General features: G+C 44.0%; 1 protein-coding gene across 2 annotated transcripts in view; it reads left to right on the top strand.

Annotated features, from left to right (window-relative positions):
- LOC124001109 (S phase cyclin A-associated protein in the endoplasmic reticulum-like) overlaps positions 1-22724 on the top strand; it is a 102062-nt gene that overhangs the window by 12339 nt on the left and 66999 nt on the right. Inside the window, exons 5-19 of one of the 2 annotated variants that reach the window (XM_046307673.1) lie at positions 7541-7641; positions 8067-8183; positions 9962-10089; positions 10252-10511; positions 14311-14634; positions 16290-16457; positions 16613-16676; positions 16790-16907; positions 17042-17153; positions 17582-17722; positions 17833-17988; positions 18096-18238; positions 18443-18524; positions 19365-19517; positions 22432-22539. In XM_046307673.1, coding sequence (XP_046163629.1) covers positions 7541-7641; positions 8067-8183; positions 9962-10089; positions 10252-10511; positions 14311-14634; positions 16290-16457; positions 16613-16676; positions 16790-16907; positions 17042-17153; positions 17582-17722; positions 17833-17988; positions 18096-18238; positions 18443-18524; positions 19365-19517; positions 22432-22539 — 2175 coding nt within the window. The remainder of the gene's footprint in view (positions 1-7540; positions 7642-8066; positions 8184-9961; positions 10090-10251; positions 10512-14310; positions 14635-16289; positions 16458-16612; positions 16677-16789; positions 16908-17041; positions 17154-17581; positions 17723-17832; positions 17989-18095; positions 18239-18442; positions 18525-19364; positions 19518-22431; positions 22540-22724) is intronic. The other variant, XM_046307682.1, reaches the window with a different exon arrangement.

Below are 22724 nucleotides of genomic sequence, written 5' to 3'. Positions count from 1 at the left end.
TGCAGTCCTCAGGAAATCTTAAGTATTTCTATTTAGGGGAGTAGTATTTGTGGGTAAGTGTTTTTAGTTTGTCATGAATGTAGTTTTTTTGCCTCCTTTCAGCTGTGGTCCCTTCAAAATCAAATGAAGTCTGCAGCAGCGGAGGGCCTGGCTGAGGCTGTTAACTAACTAATCAGCAGGCCTGCTGCTGGACACATCTTTCACTGGCCTGACTTGTCTATTAACTAAAAGCACTGTGAAGCTTTAGTCTCAATTACCACTCCCTCCACACTCCCCATCAATCACCAACGTCTGTTTCACTAGAGCTCTGCCTGGGCTGATTTCTGAGCAGGCAACAGACAGGCTCTAGCAGGGTTCGATACTGCAACCAAACAGTCACATATTTAATTGTTCACTGTTTACTAGGTCACAGTTCTTGGTTCACTATTTTTTTTTTAAATTCAAACCGTAATGTGCAATTGACCAAAAATCGGAAGAGGCAACAACAGCACTGGAATGCCCCTGTCTGTGTGTGTCAGGGCTCGACATAGCCTATAGGGGAGGTTTTGGAAACCCTCTGGGCCATAACCGTCAGTGGCCCACTTGGGCCCGTGAAAAAATAAAAATAGGGTAATAATGCTATACACTGAACAAAAATAATAAATGCAACATGTAAAGTGTTGGTCCCATGTTTCATGAGCTAAAATCAAAGGCTCAGAAATGTTCCGTATGCACAAAAAGCTTATTCCTCTCATTTTATGCACAAATGAGTTTACACCCCTGTTAGTGAGCATTTCTCCTTTGCCAACATAATCCATCCACCTTACAGGTGTAGCATCTCAAGAAGGTGATTAAACAGCATGATCATTACACAGGTGCACCTTGTGCTGAGGACAATAAAAGGCCACTCTAAAATGTGCAGTTTTGTCACACAACACAATGCCACAGATGTTTCAAGTTGAGGGAATGTGCAATTGGAATGCTGACTGCAGGAATGTCCACCAGAGCAGATGACAGTGTTAATTTCTCTACTGTCGTTTTTGAGATTTTGGCAAGTATGTCCAACCGGCTTCAGAACCACAGACTACATGTAACCGCGCCAGTCCAGGACTTCCACATCGGTTTCTTCACCTGAGGGATCATCTGAGACCAGCCACCTGAAACTGTGGGTTTGCAAAACCAAATAATTTCTGCACAAACTGTCAAACAGTCTCAGGGAAGCTCATCTGGGTGCTCGGTGTCCTCACCAGGGTCTTGACCTGACTGCAGTTTGGCGTCATAACTGACTTCAGTGGGAAAATGTTCACCTTCGATGGCCAATGGCACGCTGGAGAAGTGTGCTCTTCACGGATGAATCCCGGTTTCAACTGTTCCGGGCGTTGTGTGGATGAGCGTTTTGCTGATGTCAATGCTGTGAACAGAGTGCCCGTGGTGGGGTTATGGTATGGCAAGGCATAAACTACAGACAACAAACACAATTGCGTTTTTATAGATGTCAGTTTGAAGGCACTGAGATACCGTGACAAGATCCTGAGGCCCATTGTCGTGCCGTTCATCTGCTGGCATCACTTTATGTTTTAGCATGATATTGCACGGCTCCATGTCGCAAGGATCTGTACACAATTCCTGGAAGCTGAAGCACTACCAGTTCTTCCATGGCCTGCATACTCACCTGACATGTGACCCATTAAGCATGTTTGGGATGCTCTGGATCGACATGTACAACAGCCAATAGGGAGGAGGTCAGAGACCTGGCCGGGTGGTGCCAGAAAAACCACCTGTCCCTCAACGTAACCAAGACCAAGGAGATGATTGTGGACTACAGGAAAAGGTCAGAGCACACCCCCATTCTCATTGACGGGGCTGTAGTGGAGCAGGTTGAGAGCTTCAAGTTCCTTGGTGTCCACATCAACAACAAACTAGAATTGTCCAAACACACCAAGACAGTCGTGAAGAGGGCACGACAAAGCCTATTACCCCTCAGGAAACTAAAAAGATTTGGCATGGGTCCTGAGATCCTCAAAAGGTTCTACAGCTGCAACATCAAGAGCATGGTTGCATCACTGCATGGTACGGCAATTGCTCAACCTCTGACTGCAAGGCACTACAGAGGGTAGTGCGTACGGCCCAGTACATCACTGGGGCTAAGCTGCCTGCCATCCAGGACCTCTACAACAGGCGGTGTCAGAGGAAGGCCCTAAAAATTGCCATGGACCCCAGCCACCCCAGTCATAGACTGTTATCTCTAGGTTGTGGACAGGTCTTTTATACTAATAACAAGTTCAAACAGGTGCCATTAATACAGGTAACGAGTGGAGGATAGAGGAGCCTCTTAAATAAGAAGTTACAGGTCTGTGAGAGCCAGAAATATTGCTTGTTTGTAGGTGACCAAATACTTATTTTCCACCATAATTTGCAAATAAATTCTTTAAAATCCTACAATATGATTTTCTGGATTCCCCCCTCATTTTGTCTGTCATAGTGCCTGGCCTGCTCGCCTCCCTACCACTGAGGAAGTACAGTTCCCGCTCAGCCCAGTCAAAACTGTTCGCTGCTCTGGCCCCCCAATGGTGGAACAAACTCCCTCACGACGCCAGGACAGCGGAGTCAATCACCACCTTCCGGAGACACCTGAAACCCCACCTCTTTAAGGAATACCTAGGATAGGATAAAGTAATCCTTCTCACCCCCCTTAAAATATTTATATGCACTATTGTAAAGTGGCTGTTCCACTGGATGTCATAAGGTGAATGCACCAATTTGTAAGTCGCTCTGGATAAGAGCGTCTGCTAAATGACTTAAATGTAAATGTAAATGTAAGTGTACCTATGATGAAAATTACAGGCCTCTCATCTTTTTAAGTGGGAGAACTTGCACAATTGGTGGCTGACTAAATACTCTTTTGCCCCACTGTATATGTATAGTCACTTTAACTATACATTCATGTACATACTACCTCAATTGGGCCAACCAACCAGTGCTCCCGCACATTGGCTAACCGGGCGATCTGTATTGTCCCACCACCCGCCAACTCTCTTTTACGCTACTGCTACTCTCTGTTCATCATATGCATAGTCACTTTAACCATATCTACATGTACATAGTACTACCTCAATCAGCCTGACTAACCGATGTCTGTATGTAACCTCGCTACGTTTTTAGCCTCGCTACTGTATATAGCCTGTCTTTTTACTGTTTTATTTCTTTACTTACCTATTGTTCACCTAATACCCTATTTTTCACTATTGGTTAGAGCTTGTAAGTAAGCATTTCACTGTAAGGCCTGTTGTATTTGGCGCACATGACAAACTTTGACTTGAAACATCAGCTCATTCATTGGTGGTTGTGAGATGCCGATCGGCAAGCTCCCGCTGAAACATGCCTGATGCCAAATACCGGAGGGTGGTTAGCACTTGGATGTGCACCGGAATGTCATTAGTAGTTTGCCTTTCTAAAATAGGTTTTAAATCATTGCAAAAATCCTGTTACATTGGTTTTGGAAAACAATATCTGATAATGTAAAAAAAAAGTCCCACCTGTCTCTAAAATGCGCTGTCTGCTAAGTGCAGCATGTGCCAAATTTTCCAACAGAACAAGATCAGCCATCTCTCACTCCTTTTCCCGTAACAAATGCGGTCAAATGATATGATCTAGCCTGTCAAGATACTGTATGTTGCATGAATTCAGAATGGAAATGCAATGAAATCGAATAATGATTTAATTATTACTCTTTCACAATTTCACAAATGTTCAGCATGTATTTTCCTTACTCAGTAGGTACTGAAAGTACAGTAAGTACAGTAGGTAACGCTTGACAAGCAGTTCCCTTATTCCACCAGTTGGCATTGTGTATAAGCATGGTCATGGCTGTGCGTACATTTTAACCACACTCTGAAGGGAAGGTTCATATTGATTGGCCCCTGGTATTTCAAAGGTCTTGGTTGAATATTTGCGATGTGCAATTCACTCATCATGGAATAGCCTGCCTTGAAAATCCTCGAGGCTCTTTGGTCCTTGAAAATTAATTGAAGTTATGGTAGCCAAATTAGAAGTTCTACTTCTCCGATTATAATTATTCATATAGTAATTTAATTTCTGATCAGTTATGAGAGATGCAGCCTAGATGCTTTCGTTTGGCACAACACCATTCAACGGAGGAAAACAATCTGTAAAACCACATGCAGTTATTATCAAATCAAATGTATTTATATCGCCCTTCGTACATCAGCTGATATCTCAAAGTGCTGTACAGAAACCCAGCCTAAAACCCCAAACAGACAATGCAGGTGTTGAAGCACGTTGGCTTCCCTAGAAAGGCCAAAACCAAGGAAGAAACCTAGAGAGGCACCAGGCTATGAGGGGTGGCCAGTCCTCTTCTGGCTATGCTGGGTGGAGATTATAACAGAACATGGCCAAGATGTTCAAATGTTCATAAATGACCAGCATGGTCAAAACATAATAATCACAGGCAGAACAGTTGAAACTGGAGCAGCAGCACGTTCAGGTGGACTGGGGACAGCAAGGAGTCATCATGCCAGGTAGTCCTGAGGCATGTCCTAGGGCTCAGGTCCTCCGAGAGGAGAAAGAGAGAATTAGAGAGAGCATAGTTAAATTCACACAGGACACTGGATAAGACAGGAGAAGTACTCCAGATATAACTGACCCTAGCCCCCTGACACAAACTACTATAGCATAAATACTGGAGGCTGAGACAGCAGGGGTCAGGAGACGCTGTGAGCAAGACGAATGTTGTTCAACTTGATTTTCCTTGTAAAGAGTTTCATTGCATAGGAAACTGCTTTTTGGTCACTTTCTCTTTTTTGAAACATGATACAGTAACCACTAACTATTGAACATCTCAAATGGTGAGACTGACCAGCTACCACATGGACAGACTTCATTAGTGTGTTTGTCTCGCATGCTGTCTATTTAGTCAGGCAATGGCCACATTATTCTGACATATTTTAAAATATAAAAATAATGTGAATGTCAATGCATAATGCAATTGGGTAGGCCTATTAAAAAGTGGTAATGCATACAGTCCCTGAAAATTTGAATTCAGTACTTGAAAAAGGCATTGACTTTGACTTTCCAATGTCTGTATGAACCAGATATACTTGCTCAGACTGCAAATGAACGACAAAATCACCTACTATTGAAATGATGCAGCCTCGTTTGTTTTCCTGTCAGATCTTGACCCAGGACAGTATATTTTTCATTCTGGCAAATAGCTTTCTGTTGGCACTGGCCCAGTGTGCTGCCTGCTGTGTGCGGCAGCGCATAGGGTCTATATGTCTACCACGTTGTATAGCGGTTAGCATGCTAATGATAGAGTAACCATTTTCTATTAGACAGAAAGGCAATTTTTAAAAGATAACTAACTACAAAGTAGTCTATGCTTACCTGGCAGAATCATGATTATTTGCATCAATCCTGTGGCAATTTGTTTTGAAAACTCCATCACAAGTGCCCTACAGAAACACAGCTAGCCAAACAACTGACTGGCTTGTGCACACCTGAATTGAAGGGTAACTAACTATGCACACAAAAAATGCAACATTTTTCAAAGACTTGAAATGGTCCCCTGATGTGGTTTAAGCATTGTTGTGGACTTTGAAAAACAACACAAATGGATGTTCTATTAAAAAGTGAGATTTTTGAGAGCAAAATCCTGTTACTGTGGTATCCTTTTGGTATGAAGTATATATATTTTTTAAACTGACCTCTACAGGATTTTTCAGAAAAGAACACATGGCACTTTAAAAACGGCAATAAATAATGTTGCATTTGTTATTTATTTATTATTTAAGTCTATCAAAATAAATGTTATAATGTTACCTATAATAATTTAAAGAAATGTGACTCATTATGTAGCCTACCAGTTTGACTGCTATAAGATTTTGTATTTCGATAGCTACCTTCACATAGGCTGGGAAATGAACAGTGGGTAGAGTTCTAGCTCCTAAACTCTGAGATTAGGTATCAGATGGACAATGAGGTGGTGTCACCAGACTCTTCATGTGCCAGTAGCAAGAAATGATTACAAGCCAATTCAATTTGTCTTGGCCCCTCTAGTAATGTCATTGGTAATTTCAGCCCCACCTCTTGTGGTGGATCAGTGGGGCAGGGAGAAGTATTTTACTGAGCTCCTTTTTGTCCTCCCTTGTTCTGGGCTGAATAGCGGGCCTCCTACCTGTGTGTGCGGGTGAGATGAGCTCCACTCACTGGGCCTGGCCCAGATAACCATCCCTCTCTGTTTTATAGAGGGGGGGGGGGTACTGGAGCCCCAGTTTGCTGTTAGATTAGAGTTGGATAGAGCCTCTGAGATTCTCCCCAAACAAAGACACTACAAAGGGGGCAAATATCTGTGCCACTCTCCTTCACTGGGGCTTAGCTTCCAAAGTGATATATATATATATATATATATTCTTTTGGCCTAAAATGACACCCATCTAACTGCATGTAGCTCAGGACCTGAAGCAAGGATATGCATATTCTTGATACCATTTGAAAGGAAACACTTTGAAGTTTGTGGAAATGTGAAATGAATGTAGGTGAATGTAACACATTAGATCTGGTAAAAGATAATATAAACCAAAGAACATGCATTTTCTATTTAAATCTGATGAATGCAAGAGAGAGGATTCTAGGTGTAATTTCGATTTTTGTCCACAAGATGATAGCAGTGTGTGTGCTAAGCTTCAGACTGCTACAGTGAAGAATTACCTCACTACACAATATTTTTCATCAAGTCTGCCAGGAGTTTACCCAAATGTGCCAAATTGGTCAATTTATACATTATACATCAATATATAACTATAGAGAACATACAAAAATGCTATGGTAATACAAATAATTACACACTCCCAGCAATGTCAGAGACCGCTGTGGGGTCAAACTGTAGAACCCAGTTCCCTACATTTTGAATGAAAACATAGATTTTATCAAACAAAACTATGCTACATTTTTATCTCTGGGACCCTCAGGATGAGGGTCCCAGAGCAATATTACTGAATGTAAGTACATTATTTACCGTCAGTGGTGAGTGTCTCAAATCAGTTGCCGTGATAAGTGTTTAGTTGTTGTGCACTATCCTCAAACATTAGTAGGGTATTTTCTTCTGTAATAGCTGTTGTAAATTCGACACAGCAGTTAGATTAACAAGAATTTAAGATTTCTTGCCCATATAAGACATGTCTATGTCCCAGAAAGTTGGCTGTTGTATAAATTGTTTTCTAGTCACATTATCGCAAATTGAGCAACAACCGTCGACAAAGTAGTTTCTCATTGTCCTGATATGTTTGCATTTGTTTTATTTAACTAGGCAAGTCAGTTAAGAACAACTTCTTAGTTACAATGTGACCTACCAGGGAACAGTGGGTTAACTGCCTTGTTCAGAACAACAGATTTTTATCTTGTCAGCTCGGGGATTCAATCCAGCACCCTTTCAGTTGCTGGCCCAATGCTCTAACCACTAGGCTACCTGCCTGCCCGATATGTGGATGATGGCTCCACTGAAATGTCCCCCTGTCTGTGTCTGAAAGACATGTCTTTATTTCAGGAGGTGCTGATGATGTTGGACAACTATGTGCGGGACTTTAAAGCTCTGATTGACTGGATCCAGCTGCAGGAGAAGTTGGAGAAAACAGATGCCCAGAACAGGTGATCGATCTATGCCTTGGCTCTCTTCTTTTCTCTCTCTGGCTTGCTCGCTCGCTCCCTGAGGGGAACCTCTAAGTGCCATCTCTGCTCCCTGGCTCTGAGTCTCAAACACACTAGATCAATCAATAGGCTTGCCTTGGCTGTAATTCAAGGTGATCCACCCGTTTATTGGCTCCTCTTTAACACAATGACCACAACACCATTTAAATGGGTATAAAAATCCAAGCTTTTAAGTTTCCTCCCAAGTTGTACATTTAAAGTAGGCTGTTAATTGGTCAGTCAACCTGCAACTTTTGTGTATGTTTCTGTGTTCCCATAAGTTGAATTGTTTTTATCTAAAGTGAGATCCAAATCTCCCCCTATGGTACTACTGTATATTACAATTTTATATATATTTTTATTTTATTTGTCCTCTCTGAATCCAGACCCACGTCTTTGGCTTGGGAAGTGCGTAAGATGTCCCCAGGTCGTCATGTGATGCCCAGCCCCTCATCTGACAGGATTGTCCACTCACCTAGTGGTCGCCGCGCCCTTAACTTTGGGTAAGATTTCTCCAACTCTTTTCTGGTTTGGTTGACAGCCCTAATCTCCACTGTTTCTGATTTGAACTCAAAGTGCTTACCATCATATTAATGTAATGATTGCCAGTCATTATGAACACACACCATTATATGGCAGTCATCAAAATCCCTCCTCACTTTACTCCCCATCAGCACATTCTGGGCAGCAACATGTCCTCTGTTTCCTCTCAGCTATATTCTGTGTAATACAGTCAGTCATCATTACATGTTCACAGTTGGAGTAAAGGGAACAGCAATGCTGATTTGATAAAAAAATAACATTAGAAACTTCTAATTAATAAATCGATGTGCAATATGATGTGCCAACTGGTCTGGGTTGGTAGTGGCTGCTCTGTGATCTGCTGGTAAGGGGATTGATTGCTGATGTTGAGGCATTTGTTTTTAATGTAATTTGTCAAGTCTCACTAGCCACGCCACAGAAACAGTGGGAGGTACAGATAAAAGTGTGGTTAAAGACTGCTGAAGCATCGGTTCAATATGTGCGGTGCCCTGTAATCGGATGCTCCAGGAAATGGGTATTGATCATTAGGGAGGTTTGTAAGACCCTGAGCGTGTAGGGAGGAAAGCCTGGGTCAGACACCAGCCTGGGTGAGGCAGATGGCGCTGCTCACCTTATGGTCACCTCTTATTACTCTTGCTACAGTAGTCAGTGACGTCACAGCCATTATTTAGAACAGTGGTCACCAACTGGTCGATCTTCAATGCATTCCTAGTCTATTTATTTATCGTTATTTGTGTTGCTCTGTTGGCGGTACAGTAGGTACACTTGATTCAGAGGCCCTGTGCACCTTAAGCAAAGTGTTGCCATTTTGAACCACTTAATTTGTTTGAAAAGAGGACCGGGAGATCTGTGCACATACTGCGCTGGCCAATCGGATAGCTCAAATCACCTTGCCTATTTCTTCCATGACCCTAGCCACAGTTTGATACTAGCCTACCTGAGATTTCATAACTTTTAAAATCATGACCGGAGAGAGACTGTCAAAGAATATACCAAAGCGCTGCAGTTTTTATAAGTGAGTTTATGTCCAATTTCATTCAGCACTGTCAACACTGTTTTTGTTGAACACAATTACGAAGCATAAAACGTGCTTCTCCCTACCTATTTTTATTATTAGCATCTTGTCGTGTATTTTAATATTGAGGAATATTTCACTTTCTCTGGTCATAGCAACAACATGAATTTGTGCATGAGGCAGATGCGGTGCTACTTGAGTTTTGCCATCAGGTGGAAGACTGTTCCCTTTCTGGTCAGTCTCACCCGAGGAAAGGAAGTAGAGAGCAGGGACTGTGAGAGGCAGACCCTCTGCTGCTCTCTCCCTCCCTCTGCTGAGACTAAAAACTGTGAACTTCAGTGCGTTCAAGACAACTGGCAACACTGGAAGAAAAAAAACTAGCTCCCTCCGGGGAAAAATCGCTTTGAACGGTCATCCAACTTAGTTTCCATCTTTCTAGAATGTAACATTAATGTAAACATGTCATGTAAAAATAAAATAAAAGTCATGTAAAAAATTAATCTGAGTGGTGGATCGATGCTTGCTTTTTGACTGCGAAAGTGATCTTGACTCAGAAAAGGTTGGTGACCACTGGTTTAAAATGTACTGTTGGACTGGCAGTTGTGTAGAGGAGAAGCTGTCTATTAAAACAAATAATTTATACTGATCTCTGTGGTGAAATGCTTCTGTGTATGTTGACATTGTGCTCATCTGGTTTTGAGTGATTTGTGTTCATCTCTCCAGTGGTCCTAAACCCACACTGGCCGTAGCTCGTCTGTCCCACACGGGCCCCAGCTGGGCTGACCGGGTCAAGTCCTCCCAGTCCCTTCCTGTCCCCAGCCAAGTCAACAACTATCCCGCAGAGAAACCAGGTAAGCATGAAATTTAGAGGCTGCACTATATGATCCTTACATGGTTTCGTGTTTTTTTTAAATAATTGGTGCATGTAAACCCCTCAGGGTGTGTATCCTCTTATGATTGATGTTTGCGGAGCAACACTTCTAATGAGTGTGTGTGTCCTTCACTGTGTCCAGGTAAGAAGGACTCTGAGGGTTGGGAGACAGTACAGCGTGGGCGTCCGGCACGGCCTCGCTCTGCCGCCATCGTAGCAAAGGTCAGCCCGGTGCTGGCCCACATCAGCCCTAAAGATGATATCAACAAGGAGAACCAGCAGCCCCCTGGCAGGCCCTGCCCCCTGGACAAAGACGAGGGTCAGTGTGAACAACCAATCCCTGAGGAGCCTGACCCCCTGGAGGAGATGACAGGAGACTCAGAGAAGGGTCACATGATGGAGGTAGGGATGGGGGTTAAAATAATTTTACTATTCGAATAGTGGCATGTATTTTTGTTGGATAACATGTTTTTTTGTGTATTTTTTTCATATACGTAGCTACGTTTTTAAAACTGAGCACTGCTGCGTGAGGGAGAGAGGCTGGCGCACTTTCAGACAATTCTTCCCTAATGGTGCAGCTTCGAAGGGCTGTGTGTGTAGCGAGGAGACTGAGTGAGAGCGACAGAGATGCCAAGGAAACTCGGTTACAGCCAAGACTAGCTAACTTGTAGCAGCCACAATGTTATTTATCATCCTGTAAAACAGTGCCTGTCTTGACTGTAGCAGCATAGAGAAGCTAGCTAGGCTAATTTAGGCCACAAGCTGTGCTTTCTCCTCAACCCCATTCAGATAAAACAACAGCCTACCTGTTGGTTGCTCGTTGTATCCTACTCCTTCAGCTGTTATTTACAAAAATACATAGGTGCACGATATCATAAGTAGTCTCGAGGTTTTGCTTGCCTGAGGTAGAGTATTTCATGATAAGCTGTAGAACACACTATCTACCTAGAGATTTTTCATCTGTATTTTTTGTAGCTGTCTACATACCACCACAGACTGATGCTGGCAATAAGACCGCACGGAATGAGCTGCATTTTTGCCATAAGCAAACAGGAAAACCGCTCACCCAGAGGCGGTGCTCCTAGTAGTCGGAGACTTTAATGCAGGGAAACTTAAATCCGTCTTACCAAATTTCTATCAGCATGTTAAATGTGCAACCAGAGGGGGAAAAAACTCTGGACCACTTTTACTCCACACACAGAGATGCGTACAGAGCTCTCACTCACCCTCTATTTAGCAAATCTGACCATAATTCTATCCTCCTGATTCTTGCTTACAAGCTAAAAATTTAAAGCAGGATGCACCAGTGATTCAATCAATAAAAAAGTGGTCAGATGATGCAGATGCTAAGCTACAGGACTGTTTTGTTAGCACAGACTGGAATATGTTCCGGGATTCCTCTGATTGCATTGAGGAGTACACCACATCAGTCATTGGCTTCATCAGTAACTGCATCGACGACGTCGTCCCCACTGTGACCGTACGTAATACCCCAACCAGAAGCTATGGTTTACAGGCAACATTCGCACTGAGCTAAAGGGCAGAGCTGAAGCTTTCAAGGAGCGGGACTCTAACCCCAGTTGCAGAGGGAGGTGTTTATAAGAAATCGTGCAATGCCCTCCGACGAACCATCAAACAGGCAAAGCGTCAATACAGGACTCGAATCGTACTACACCGGCGCTGATGCTTGTCGGGTGTGGCAGGGCTTGCAATCCATTACAGACTACAAATGCAAGCACAGTCGAGGTCTGCCCAGTGACACGAGTTAAATTACTTTTACGCTCGCTTCGAGGCAAATAACACTGAAACATGCATGAGAGCACTAGCTTTTCTGGAAGACTATGTGATCACACTCTCCACAGACAATGTGAGTAAGACCTTTAACATGGTCGAAATTCACGAGGCTGCAGGGCCGGACGGATTACCAGGATGTGTACTGCATGCATGCGCTGACCAACTGGCAAGTGTCTTCATTGACATTTTCAACTTCTCCCTGTCTGAGTCTGTAATACCAACATACCAACATGTGTTAAGCAGACCACCACAGTCCCTGAGCACTAAGGTAACCTGCCAAAATGACTACCGACCCATTGCACTCACGTCTATAGCCATGAAATGCTTTGGAATACTGGTCATGGCTCACCACAACACCATTGTACCAGAAACCCTAGACCCACTCCAATTTCCATACTGCCCTAAGAGATCCACAGATGATGCAATCTCTAGTGAACTCCACACTGCCCTTTCCCACCTGGGCAAAAGGAACACCTTTGTGAGAATGCTATTCATTGACTACAGCTCAGCGTTCAACACCATAGTGCCCTCAAAGCTCATCACTAAGCTAAGGACCCTGGGACTAAACACCTCCCTCTGCAACTGGATCCTGGACTTCCTGACGGGCCGCCCCCAGGTGGTAAGGGTAGGTAACAACACATCTGCCACGCTGATCCTCAACACGGCCCCTCAGGGGTGCGTTCTCTGTCCCCTCGTGTACTCCCTGTTCACTCATGACTGCACGGCCAAGCACTAGTCCAACACCATCATTAAGTTTGCCGATGACACAACAGTGGTAGGCCTGATCACCGACAACGATGAGAAAGCCTATAGGGAGGAGGTCAGAGACCTGGCCGTGTGGTGCCAGACAACTTCTCCCTCAATGTGATCAAGACAAAGGAGATGATTGTGGACTACAGGAAAAGGAGGACTGAGCACGCCACCATTCTCATCGACGGGGCTGTAGTGGAGCAGGTTGAGAGCTTCAAGGTCCTTGGTGTCCACATCACCATCAAACTAACATAGTCAAAGCACACCAAGATAGTCGTGAAGAGGGCTCAACAAAATTGTCAGGCTCCAGCCTCCTGGAGTGTTTTCCTCTGCTACTGCACTGCAAGCAATACTGGAGCGCCAAGTCTAGGTCCAAGAGGCTTCTAAACAGATTCTACCCCCAAGCCATAGGACTCCTGAACATCTAATAAAATGGCCACCCAGACTATTTGCATTGCCTCGCCTCCCCCTCTTTTACACCGTTGCTACTCTCTGTTGTTATCATCTATGGATAGTCACGTTAATTACTCTTCCTACATGTACATACTACCTCAGCTAACCGGTGCCGCTGCCCATTGACTCTGTACCGGTACCCCCTTGTATATAGTCTCGCTATTGTTATTTTAGTGCTGCTCTTTAATTACTTTTTACTTATATTTCTTATTCATATTTTTTTTTAAACTGCATTGTTGGCTAGGGGCTCATAAGTAAGCATTTCACTGTAAGGTCTACCTTCACATGTTGTATTCGGCACATGCGGCTAATAAAATTGGATTTTATTCTCATTTCGCTAACTTTTAATTCTGTAATTGTATTCCATCTTGCGCTGCGTTAGTGAACTCTCACTCCACTTGCTACACATTTAGCCTTTTTGCCACTTTGATTGGCCAACATAAGCTACACACGTGATGGCTAGCGGTCTTTTTATGGGGAGCACTGTGCATCCAAATTCTATTGAAGAGTTTGTTTTATTAAATTAATAATTTGAAATGTCATGGTATGTCCTTGTCTAAGAATGTCACATTGATATTTCAATTTAATTTAGAAAAAGCCTTTTTAGTCATCAGGTAAAGAAAAATGTATTTGCAAAAATGAATACTCACACAAGTATTCTAATACTAACGTCTGTTTTCGGATATTCAAATAACCGTGCACATCCCTAGTACTGAGCCCTGAAGTCACTCACCCTCCCAGCAGTCCCCAGATATCAATTATTCAGGACGACAGGAGACGTGGAGCAGAGTAACACAAGACCGTTTTATCACTTACATTGTTTTGGTTTTGGGCTCCACATTATTCATAGACAACCTTTCCAGACAGGGCATATCAGTTTTAACACAATTGCTCGTACACTGACACTTCAGAAGCAGAAATCTGCTATTTTCCCTCTCATTAAATAAATACTCATTGCCTCAGAACACACTGGGTATGGGTGTATTCTAGGCATTGCTTATTTGAAATACACATTTAATGTATTTCCACATTGTGTTTATTTGATGTTTTGATGAGAATTGAATGTTTAGGGCATATTATTGCCAACCTCCTTGCATGATGTGTGTTTTCAGCTGTGTTAATTGTTTTGTTTTTGTTTTACTGCTCTCATGAAATGCTTGGAATATGCATGTCTTGAATGGTGTGTGTGATTGTGTTGGTACAGCCCCCATCAGACAGTGCGCAAGACTCGGGGCAGTGTGTCAACGCACCCTGTGAGGACGCGCCTCCCCCCATACCAGCCCCTACCCTTTACCTTACCCAGGACCCAGACCCTATGATATTCCTAGCCTTATCCCTACCAGTCCCTGCCCTAGTTCTCCCTCCATCCCTAGACCCGGCCCACACGGACGGGCCCTGTGCTCTGGGGGACAAGGGGACTGCGGGGGGCACGTCACAGGGCATGGAAACATCTGCTCCAGAACTGGCTGAGGCTCCCATGGCAGCGGTGAAACTGGAGAGTGTGCTGGACCCCAAAGAGCTTTCCACTGTGAGTGCTGAGAGATGGAGGAGCAGAGGGAGGGGAGGGCTCAGGGCAGGGGGTCATGGATCCCCCATGGACCTTCAGCGCCTAAACAAAGTCAATCTACAGAGCCTCCAGCCACAATGTGCTAACATGACAGGCGGCACAGCCCCCTTAGAAAATCGCCGTGCCAGGTAGGCAGGACAATTTGTGTGGGTGTGTTGGTGGTTGGCTGTGAGAGGATGTCCATGGGGCACTTGTTGTGAGCTCAGAAAGCAGTGTCTGTCATGCTTGTTGCTGGTACTCCTGAAGTGGCTGGCCCAGTTGTTATGCTGTGTTGAGGAAGTGGCCACTAATCAAAACAACTGTGCTTTGAGCTGAAATGGTGCGAACCTGTGACAGGGTATCCAGTTCAGGGACAGGTTCAGCCCAAAGGGCCAGGGATCATGGCATGTGTACAATGTCTGTGTCAGGTATTAGTTTGTTTTCTGCCTCCATTGTGCATTAAGTGATCAGCAACTGTCCTGTGTCAGGTTTATTACTGCCTCATTTGGCATCATAAGTAGTCTCTGGAGTTAATCGAGGAGAACCTCCTTCACTAGCAGGGCTACTGTCATAAAGACCTCCACAGCACCTTAACCTCTTCTGAAGGCCATTCATTATACCTAGAGATGGAGGGCTTCTAAATGGTCTACGGGGAAGTTATCTAAGATCAAACACAGGCAGACCTGGTCTTAGTGCTGGGCCAGGCCAGACGCCTCTTTGGGTGGCTCAGATAAGCCCAGTGCTGTTTAGACTGCACTGCAGGCCCCTAGTTAGAGAGAAACTGCCTCAGTGGTGAGAGAAACCTCTCCCTCATTAAGTTAGACTGGAGCTCTGGCCTCTCTGGACTGGAGTGCTGTTAACTGTCTGTCCTCCCTGATAGTGATTGGACGGCAAGTATCCTAGAGGTTAAGAGTGTAACTGAAAGGTTGCTGAGTCGAATCCCCGATCCGACAAGGTGAAAAACCTGTCTGTGCCGTTGAGCAAGGCACTTCACCCTAAATGCTCCTGTAAGTCGCTCTAAATAAGAGCGTTTTCATATTTACTAAAATGTAAATGTAATTTGTGACTAAGGAAAGGCAGTTTGTCAAGTTCATGTTGTAAGTGTAAAGACTAATAGAAATTGAGACATTTTGGGCTCCATCAGGCTGTTTAGACTCATCTAGTAAGTATTTATTCCTACACCATGTCAGTGAATTGGTCCCATGGTTGTGCATCCTTCCACCATCTCGTCATTCTCACAGGGAACTTGTTCTGCATGACTCCTGAATGCTTCCTCACCTGTGGTCTTGTGATTGATCGTGTGGTGCGGTTTGTGCTTTTGGGTTTGATGTTCTTTTCTGTTTTTACATGTTATGATACTAAGGGTCTTGGGAACTTTTCTAAATAGTACCTTTAGAGCTGTATGAAATTAAGAGTCATTGTTCTTGAATATAGAATTCATGGAATCTTTTAAATTGATCACATCAAGCCCACCAGTATATACATGTAATAACATATTTCACAATCTTGATAAAAGCAATAGACAACATTCCTGCATTTTCGAGAGGTACAGATAGACCCTGACTGCCAGTGGGCTTAGTGAAACCTTAATGAGTAAGAAAGTGCTGTATGTGAGCGTGTGTGTGCCGTGTGTCCAGCCCCAGTCCATGGCAGAGGTCCTGGCAAAGAAGGAGGAGCTGGCTGACCGCCTGGAGAAGGCCAACGAGGAGGCTATCGCCAGCGCCATCGCTGAAGAGGAACAGCTGACCAGAGAGATCCAGGCTGAGAACAATGACCTGGAGACTGACAATGAGAGTGACTTCTCTGTAAGACACATACTTCACACACTCTCTCAATTTTCTTTGGTCATATGAAGTGCTTTTGAAGTGGTAGGATCTCTTTCCCCCAGGTCTTGAGTTTTTCTCACCTTGTAATATCCATATGATTGCCAGGGATCATGAACTGATTATCTCTCCCCCAGGCCAGCATTGGCAGTGGAGGTGGATTCAACATGGATTGGAGTGACATGCTAGCCGACTATGACGGTAAATCTCTTTTCTGTTCAACTGTAATATATCTATAATGAGATGGGTTGAGTGTTGATGCTCTTGCTAAAGACACAGATGTGGTCAATGTCCAGACTCGCCTCTCTCTGCAGCGCGGGAGCCGTGGCGTCAGAGCACCTCCTGGGAGGATATCGTGGAGGAGGAGCCTTCCAGACCACCTGGCCATGGAATCCACATGCACGAGAAACTGTCCTCCCCATCTCGCAAAAGGTGAGACACACACCCTCATGTCACTCTGACAGAGAAAATATCTTGGTGCATGTCAAAGTTTGCTCCTATTTTGAACGACTGGGGGAGAGGACAGAATGGCAGGTGTAAGTCGTTTTGTCTGTCTTATTTGGCAGAACCATCGCAGAGTCTAAGAAAAAACATGAAGAGAAGCAGCTGAAGGCCCAGCAGCTCCGAGATAAACTGCGAGATGAGAAGACCCACAAACTGCAGAAGCTCCTGGAGAGGGTGAGTGGCCGTACAGAGCCAACGGGAAACACCACAGCCTTGCTTAGCCCAGCTCAGCCTGGCCACGTGGAGAGCTTCTGTCAGCACACTGCCAAATAGAATCACTAAATAACAGAGGCCAGCTCTCAGTCTCTCTCAGCCCAGCTGGCCACAGACACGTCTGGGAGAGACGTAGCCCAAACTCAACAATCTTTCATGACGTTTGTTTTTGTTCTCCAAGCCCTCATGAGATGAGTGTGCCCTTCAATAATCTTGAGTATTAACCACATAAGTACATGAAGTGGTGTATATTCACATGAATCCCTGTGGACATCATACCAGAGCGGGTAGCAGCAAATACTTTGAATGCAAGACACTATAATAGTGTCTGCCTTGGTTAGAGAATGTACATGAGTAAAATGAGCTGACCCAAGCTCTTTCCCTCACAGGAGAAGGAGGTCACGAAATGGAAGGAGGAGTTGTTGGACCAGCGGCGGAGGATGATGGAGGAGAAGTTACTCCATGCCGAGTTCAAGCGGGAGCTGCAGCTCCAGGCCATAGTAAAGAAGGCTCAGGAGGAGGAGGCCAAGGTACAGGACTGACCCCTAGGACTCTGCACACCTAGCTACAAGTATTTTCCTAATTAGATGTTTCTTTTGATAATAAGGCTTGTTGACCAGTCCCTTGTGTCTGTCTGCAGGTGAATGAGATAGCATTCATCAACACTCTGGAAGCTCAGAACAAGAGGCACGATGTGCTGGCCAAGCTGAACGAGTATGAGCAGCGCCTAAACGAGCTGCAGGAGGAGAGAGGCAGGAGACAGGAGGAGAAGCAGGCCAGAGACGAGGCTGTACAGGTAACAGTGGACAGCAGCAGCTCCCCCTCTCCCCCTTAGACGTCTCTGCCTTACCACCACAGTGTACAGTCCCACTGACTGGCTGTGGTCCCTGTCTGTCTCCCCAGGAGCGTAAGCGGGCTCTGGAGGCAGAGCGGCAGGCACGGGTGGAGGAGCTGCTGATGAGGAGGAAGGAGCAGGAGACACGCATCGAGCAGCAGAAGCAGGAGAAAGAGAGGGCCAGGGAAGACGCTGCACGAGAGAGGGCCAGGTCTATACCTCCTTGCTCAGTTGGAATCAACTATTTGTTTTTGTATTCTTACCTAAGGTGCTTCCATCATCACATGCTAACCAGCCCTTAATCATAACAGCATTTCACCCACTAGACAATGTGCTTTGTCTGAAATAGATACCCCCCCCACCCTAATCTGAAGGATCTTCTTCTCACTGTTCCAGTCTGTTGTTCTCTCCACAGAGACAGAGAGGAGCGTCTGGCTGCCCTCAGCGCTGCTCAACAGGAGGCCATGGAGGAACTGCAGAAGAAGATCCAGATGAAGGTTAGTTAGGCTGCTGCACAATCTCACTCCTGCCTCAGATATTTCCACAAAGCATCTCTCCCAAAAATGTATAGCACCGTTATATCAACACACTTTGACATCTAATCATTTGCTGATAATGTTGCATAAAATGTTTGAAAGGTCTATCATTTATTTTCATCGAACACAATTAAAGCTAACATAGGCCCTAGATGCCTTTTAATTGTCCAACTTTTAATTGTCCAACTTTTAATTGTCCAACTTATAGGCATGCCCAATTTTAAGCTTTTTTTTAACAATGTGTTATTGCGTTCCAAGGGGATAACTTGAAATGACTAGATGTAGGTTAATGAAATAATCTAAAGAAAACGATGTGATTATTTATTCGCCTATGTGGTTAAGTGTTTAGATCCTCATATAAGTGTTTCATATCATGTGAAATAGGGCTCATGTGGAATCATTTTTTCATAAGCATGTAAGTCTAGAATATTTGTGGAGTGATAATATAGAAATAGCTAAACATTCTTCAACCACTCCAAAGCAATTTCATGTGGAGCAGGAACCACGGACTACTTTTTCTTTATCAAAACACCTGCTGGTAACTCTTATCTGGTCAGGACACCTTATGTGCTCCTCTAAAGATCTATCGACTAGATTGGACTCTTATGACCAAAGAGGCTTCACGCATAGCTTTTATTTTTACTTGTAAGTAAAATGTCTCTCTTCTCAGCACTTAGGACCAATTTTCTACTCTGAGACACTTTGTGGATACGGCTCCTGTCTAAAGTTTACATTTCCTTGTTGTAGACCAGACTAAAGTCCCTCTTAATCTCATGATCTCTTGGTTGTTCTCCTTCCCAGCATGATGAGAGCAGTCGCAGGCACATGGAGCAGATTGAACAGAGGAAGGAGAAGGCAGCAGAACTCAGCAGTGGCAGACATGCCAACACTGACTATGCCCCCAAACTGACACCGTATGAGCGCAAGAAACAGTGCTCCTTGTGCAATGTTGTGGTATGTACACAAAGTCCCAGTTTCAAATGGTTCTCCATAGTTTTTTAACAAGATGTCTTTGTATTGTTCTTCGTGTAGATGGTGATTGATATTTTGCCCACTTGTCCTTGGCAAGTTTCTTGTCACACTAGACACCTGCTAACATTAGACAGATGCTGACATGCTGAGTAGAGAAAGTATATACTAAATGGTTAATTGGCTTGATCCACTCTCCAGTGAAAAGTTCACCCTTTACTTCATTAACTTAATTCCTTGCACTAATTTGTGAGACTGATTGGCTTACATGCTTAACCTAAACTGAAGGGGAAAGGAGCAGCAGCAGCTTTGTGGCAGTAGAGCAGCTCTGGCGGTCCCCCTTGGCAGACTGTATGCATATAAATGCTCATGAGAAGGAGATTCAGTGGATTTTGGAAGAGAATGTATTTAAATGAGGATTTAACTGCATTGATTAAACATGATCTCTGGGGTGGAGATTTATGACTGGGCATGACTATGCTTTTCAAGTGACGGGCAACAAATCTATTGGCAGGCACATTTATCTGTGACGGACCAGGCTGGCTCTCACCGCAAGAACGTTGCGACACCATGGAGCTCCAACTAGCATCAGATAAACAGGAGTGTGTGGGGGGAGGGGGGAATCTCGTTAACATTTCCGATGACCTTGGCTAGCATCTGACACTAGAGATCATCTATAGGCCAGCAGCCAGCACTCTATTTAATGACATTAAACCGAGGCCATCCGTAATGGGCTTTGTTCTAGCCCTTGGTGGGAGGAAACAACACGTCCACATCAACCCAACCTCATGCTGTTTGTGTCAATTCTTCATCTTCACGCCATGCTTTTGTCTGTGTATAGTCCAGCTCAGTTTTTCCCACAGTTTGTGGTTTACTGTACCAGTGTTTTCAGTGTGGTTTTCCAGACATGCCACACTATATATAGTCACTCTGTGTGAGGAGCAAGAACGACCGAAGGGACATTGGTTCATCAGTTGGTGTGAGGATGAGTCATTGACACAAACAAAAAGAGTACAGGGATTACATATTCTGCTTGACTTAGAAAAGGAATAGACCATCCTAGAGCCAATCACATTAATGTTGTTATATAGGCTACATTTGTTCACTGTAAATGTTTGTGTTGAGATGGGATCATCCTTAGTGGATCTGTCAGCCACCGATTTCATACTGCAGTAACTACTATGATCCAGCTGTGCTGTCAGAAAGGAGAATGCCATGAAGGCATCTTCAGTTTAACAATGCTCTCATATCTGTCTGACACATAACATGCTGTTTGAAGAAACTACGTGGCAACCCTTGTCACCTTCTTAACCATGTCAATTAATTCCACTAAAGGCTTGTTGACTGCAGTTAAGTTCCTTACACCTACTACAAATTAGGACTCACTATTTGGTCCGATGGAGGAGAAAGTCTGTCTGATCTTATTGAAAACCAGTTGTAATGTAAAGTGTCAATCAGTAGTTAGGTTTCTATCCAATTGGCGACAGATTTTCATGCTAATATTCTAAAATCGACATAAAGAAAATATGCACATTTTCCCACCAGTGGTTTTTCCACCAAACGGATTTGTTGCGGATAAAAGTCTGTGCGTAATGACGTAGTGCACACATTTACTTTTTTGCTTAAAGTTATGTACCAATTAAAAATCTAAAGTTCAATGTGTTTCCATCGCATTTTCAACTCTACCGATCGTTTTGACACACACCGTTGAGTTAAATAGTAAATGTACATACTCTGGTCTTGGCACATGTGCTCTAGTCAACAGCTGGCAGATACAGTGAGGGTAGACTAGTCTACATTGAGATTATTATGGATAAGAGCTATAATATTTTTTATTTGTCAAATGGCAGACAAGCAGAGATGATCATGTCAAGAAGAACCTGGATATTTATTGGAAAGGAGCATCAAGCTCATCACCTTGCACTTTCACCACCCTGTGAAGTTCATCATAACTTATTTAATCTGTAGCCTAATAATAGTGGGAAGACCACACACCATTTCATCGCGTGACTCCAAGTTTGCTTCGATATGATGGATATTATATAAATATTTGTGCATAAAGGCATTTCCACCACCATTTTTTTCATAGTACATTTTATCAACACAAAAAGGTACCACCGTGTCGAACGAACAAACTCTGTATGCATTAATAAAATGATAGCAAAATGACCTGTTTCCATCACGGTTGTCGTGATTTTATTTTAGTATGGTATGACTTTACTCACATATAAACTTTGGATGAAAATGTGGTTCGTGATGTAGTAAGTCACTAAACCTTGAGTCCGTGTTGAGTCCCAAATCCCATGTGCTCGAGCCAGAGTCCAAGTTCGAATCACGAGTCGAGTCACGACTGTCTATGGCTGAAGTTCTAGTCCCAGTGCTCGAGTTCTGGTCCAAATGCTCACGGAGTGCGCATTAACTCAAAATCAAGTTATTTTCCCAGTCAGATATAGTGTAGCGGCAAGAGGAATTATTTAGCAAATACTTTTTTTGCTATACCTTTTTTCTTTCTGTGCCACCAAATGTTTGCATATAGGCTGCTGGTAACATGATCTGTTTGTTAGCTAGCTATCTAATGAGGTTACATGACTGAATAAAGTGTAGCCTAAACAAGGTGTAGCTGGAAAAAAAACTGAACCCTCGCTGCGCATCACATGCTGCTAATATTCTGCTTATCATAGCCTATCCAGTCCCAAGTGCAAATACAAGTCACAAGAAGGTGAGTCCGAGTCACCAATGGTCAAATCCGTGTCGAATCACAAGTCATGGGGACTAAATTCTGGACTCGAGTATTACAACACTGGTTTAAGTGGCCTCCCATGGGGAGGACCCTGTCGACCCTGTCTGTCTTTGTCTCCATTGTGTCCTCAGCAGTGACTTCTGACCTGTGTGTTTGTAGATCACCACGGAAGTGCACCTGTACAGCCACACCAAGGGCAAGAGGCACCAGCAGGCCGTGAGAGACTGCAGCAGCATCCAGGGCCGGGAGCTCTCAGACGAGGAAGTGGTACGTACCGCCACAGTCTTACCTCAAATAGAAAGATACCCCCATCCACCATCCCAACAAAATAATACCACTCAGATATTGTCTGTGATATTAAATCAAGGTTATTTGTCATTTATGACAGGCTCATTATTATTGTTTATGAATCCCGTCATATAGTAGCTCTCTCGCAGGTCTTTGTGAGATTA

The sequence above is a fragment of the Oncorhynchus gorbuscha genome, linkage group LG02 (genome assembly GCF_021184085.1).
Source record: "Oncorhynchus gorbuscha isolate QuinsamMale2020 ecotype Even-year linkage group LG02, OgorEven_v1.0, whole genome shotgun sequence".
Classification (NCBI taxonomy): domain Eukaryota; kingdom Metazoa; phylum Chordata; class Actinopteri; order Salmoniformes; family Salmonidae; genus Oncorhynchus; species Oncorhynchus gorbuscha.
The sequence above is the reverse complement of the archived record's forward strand: the minus strand, read 5'-3'. Positions and strand labels throughout refer to the sequence as shown.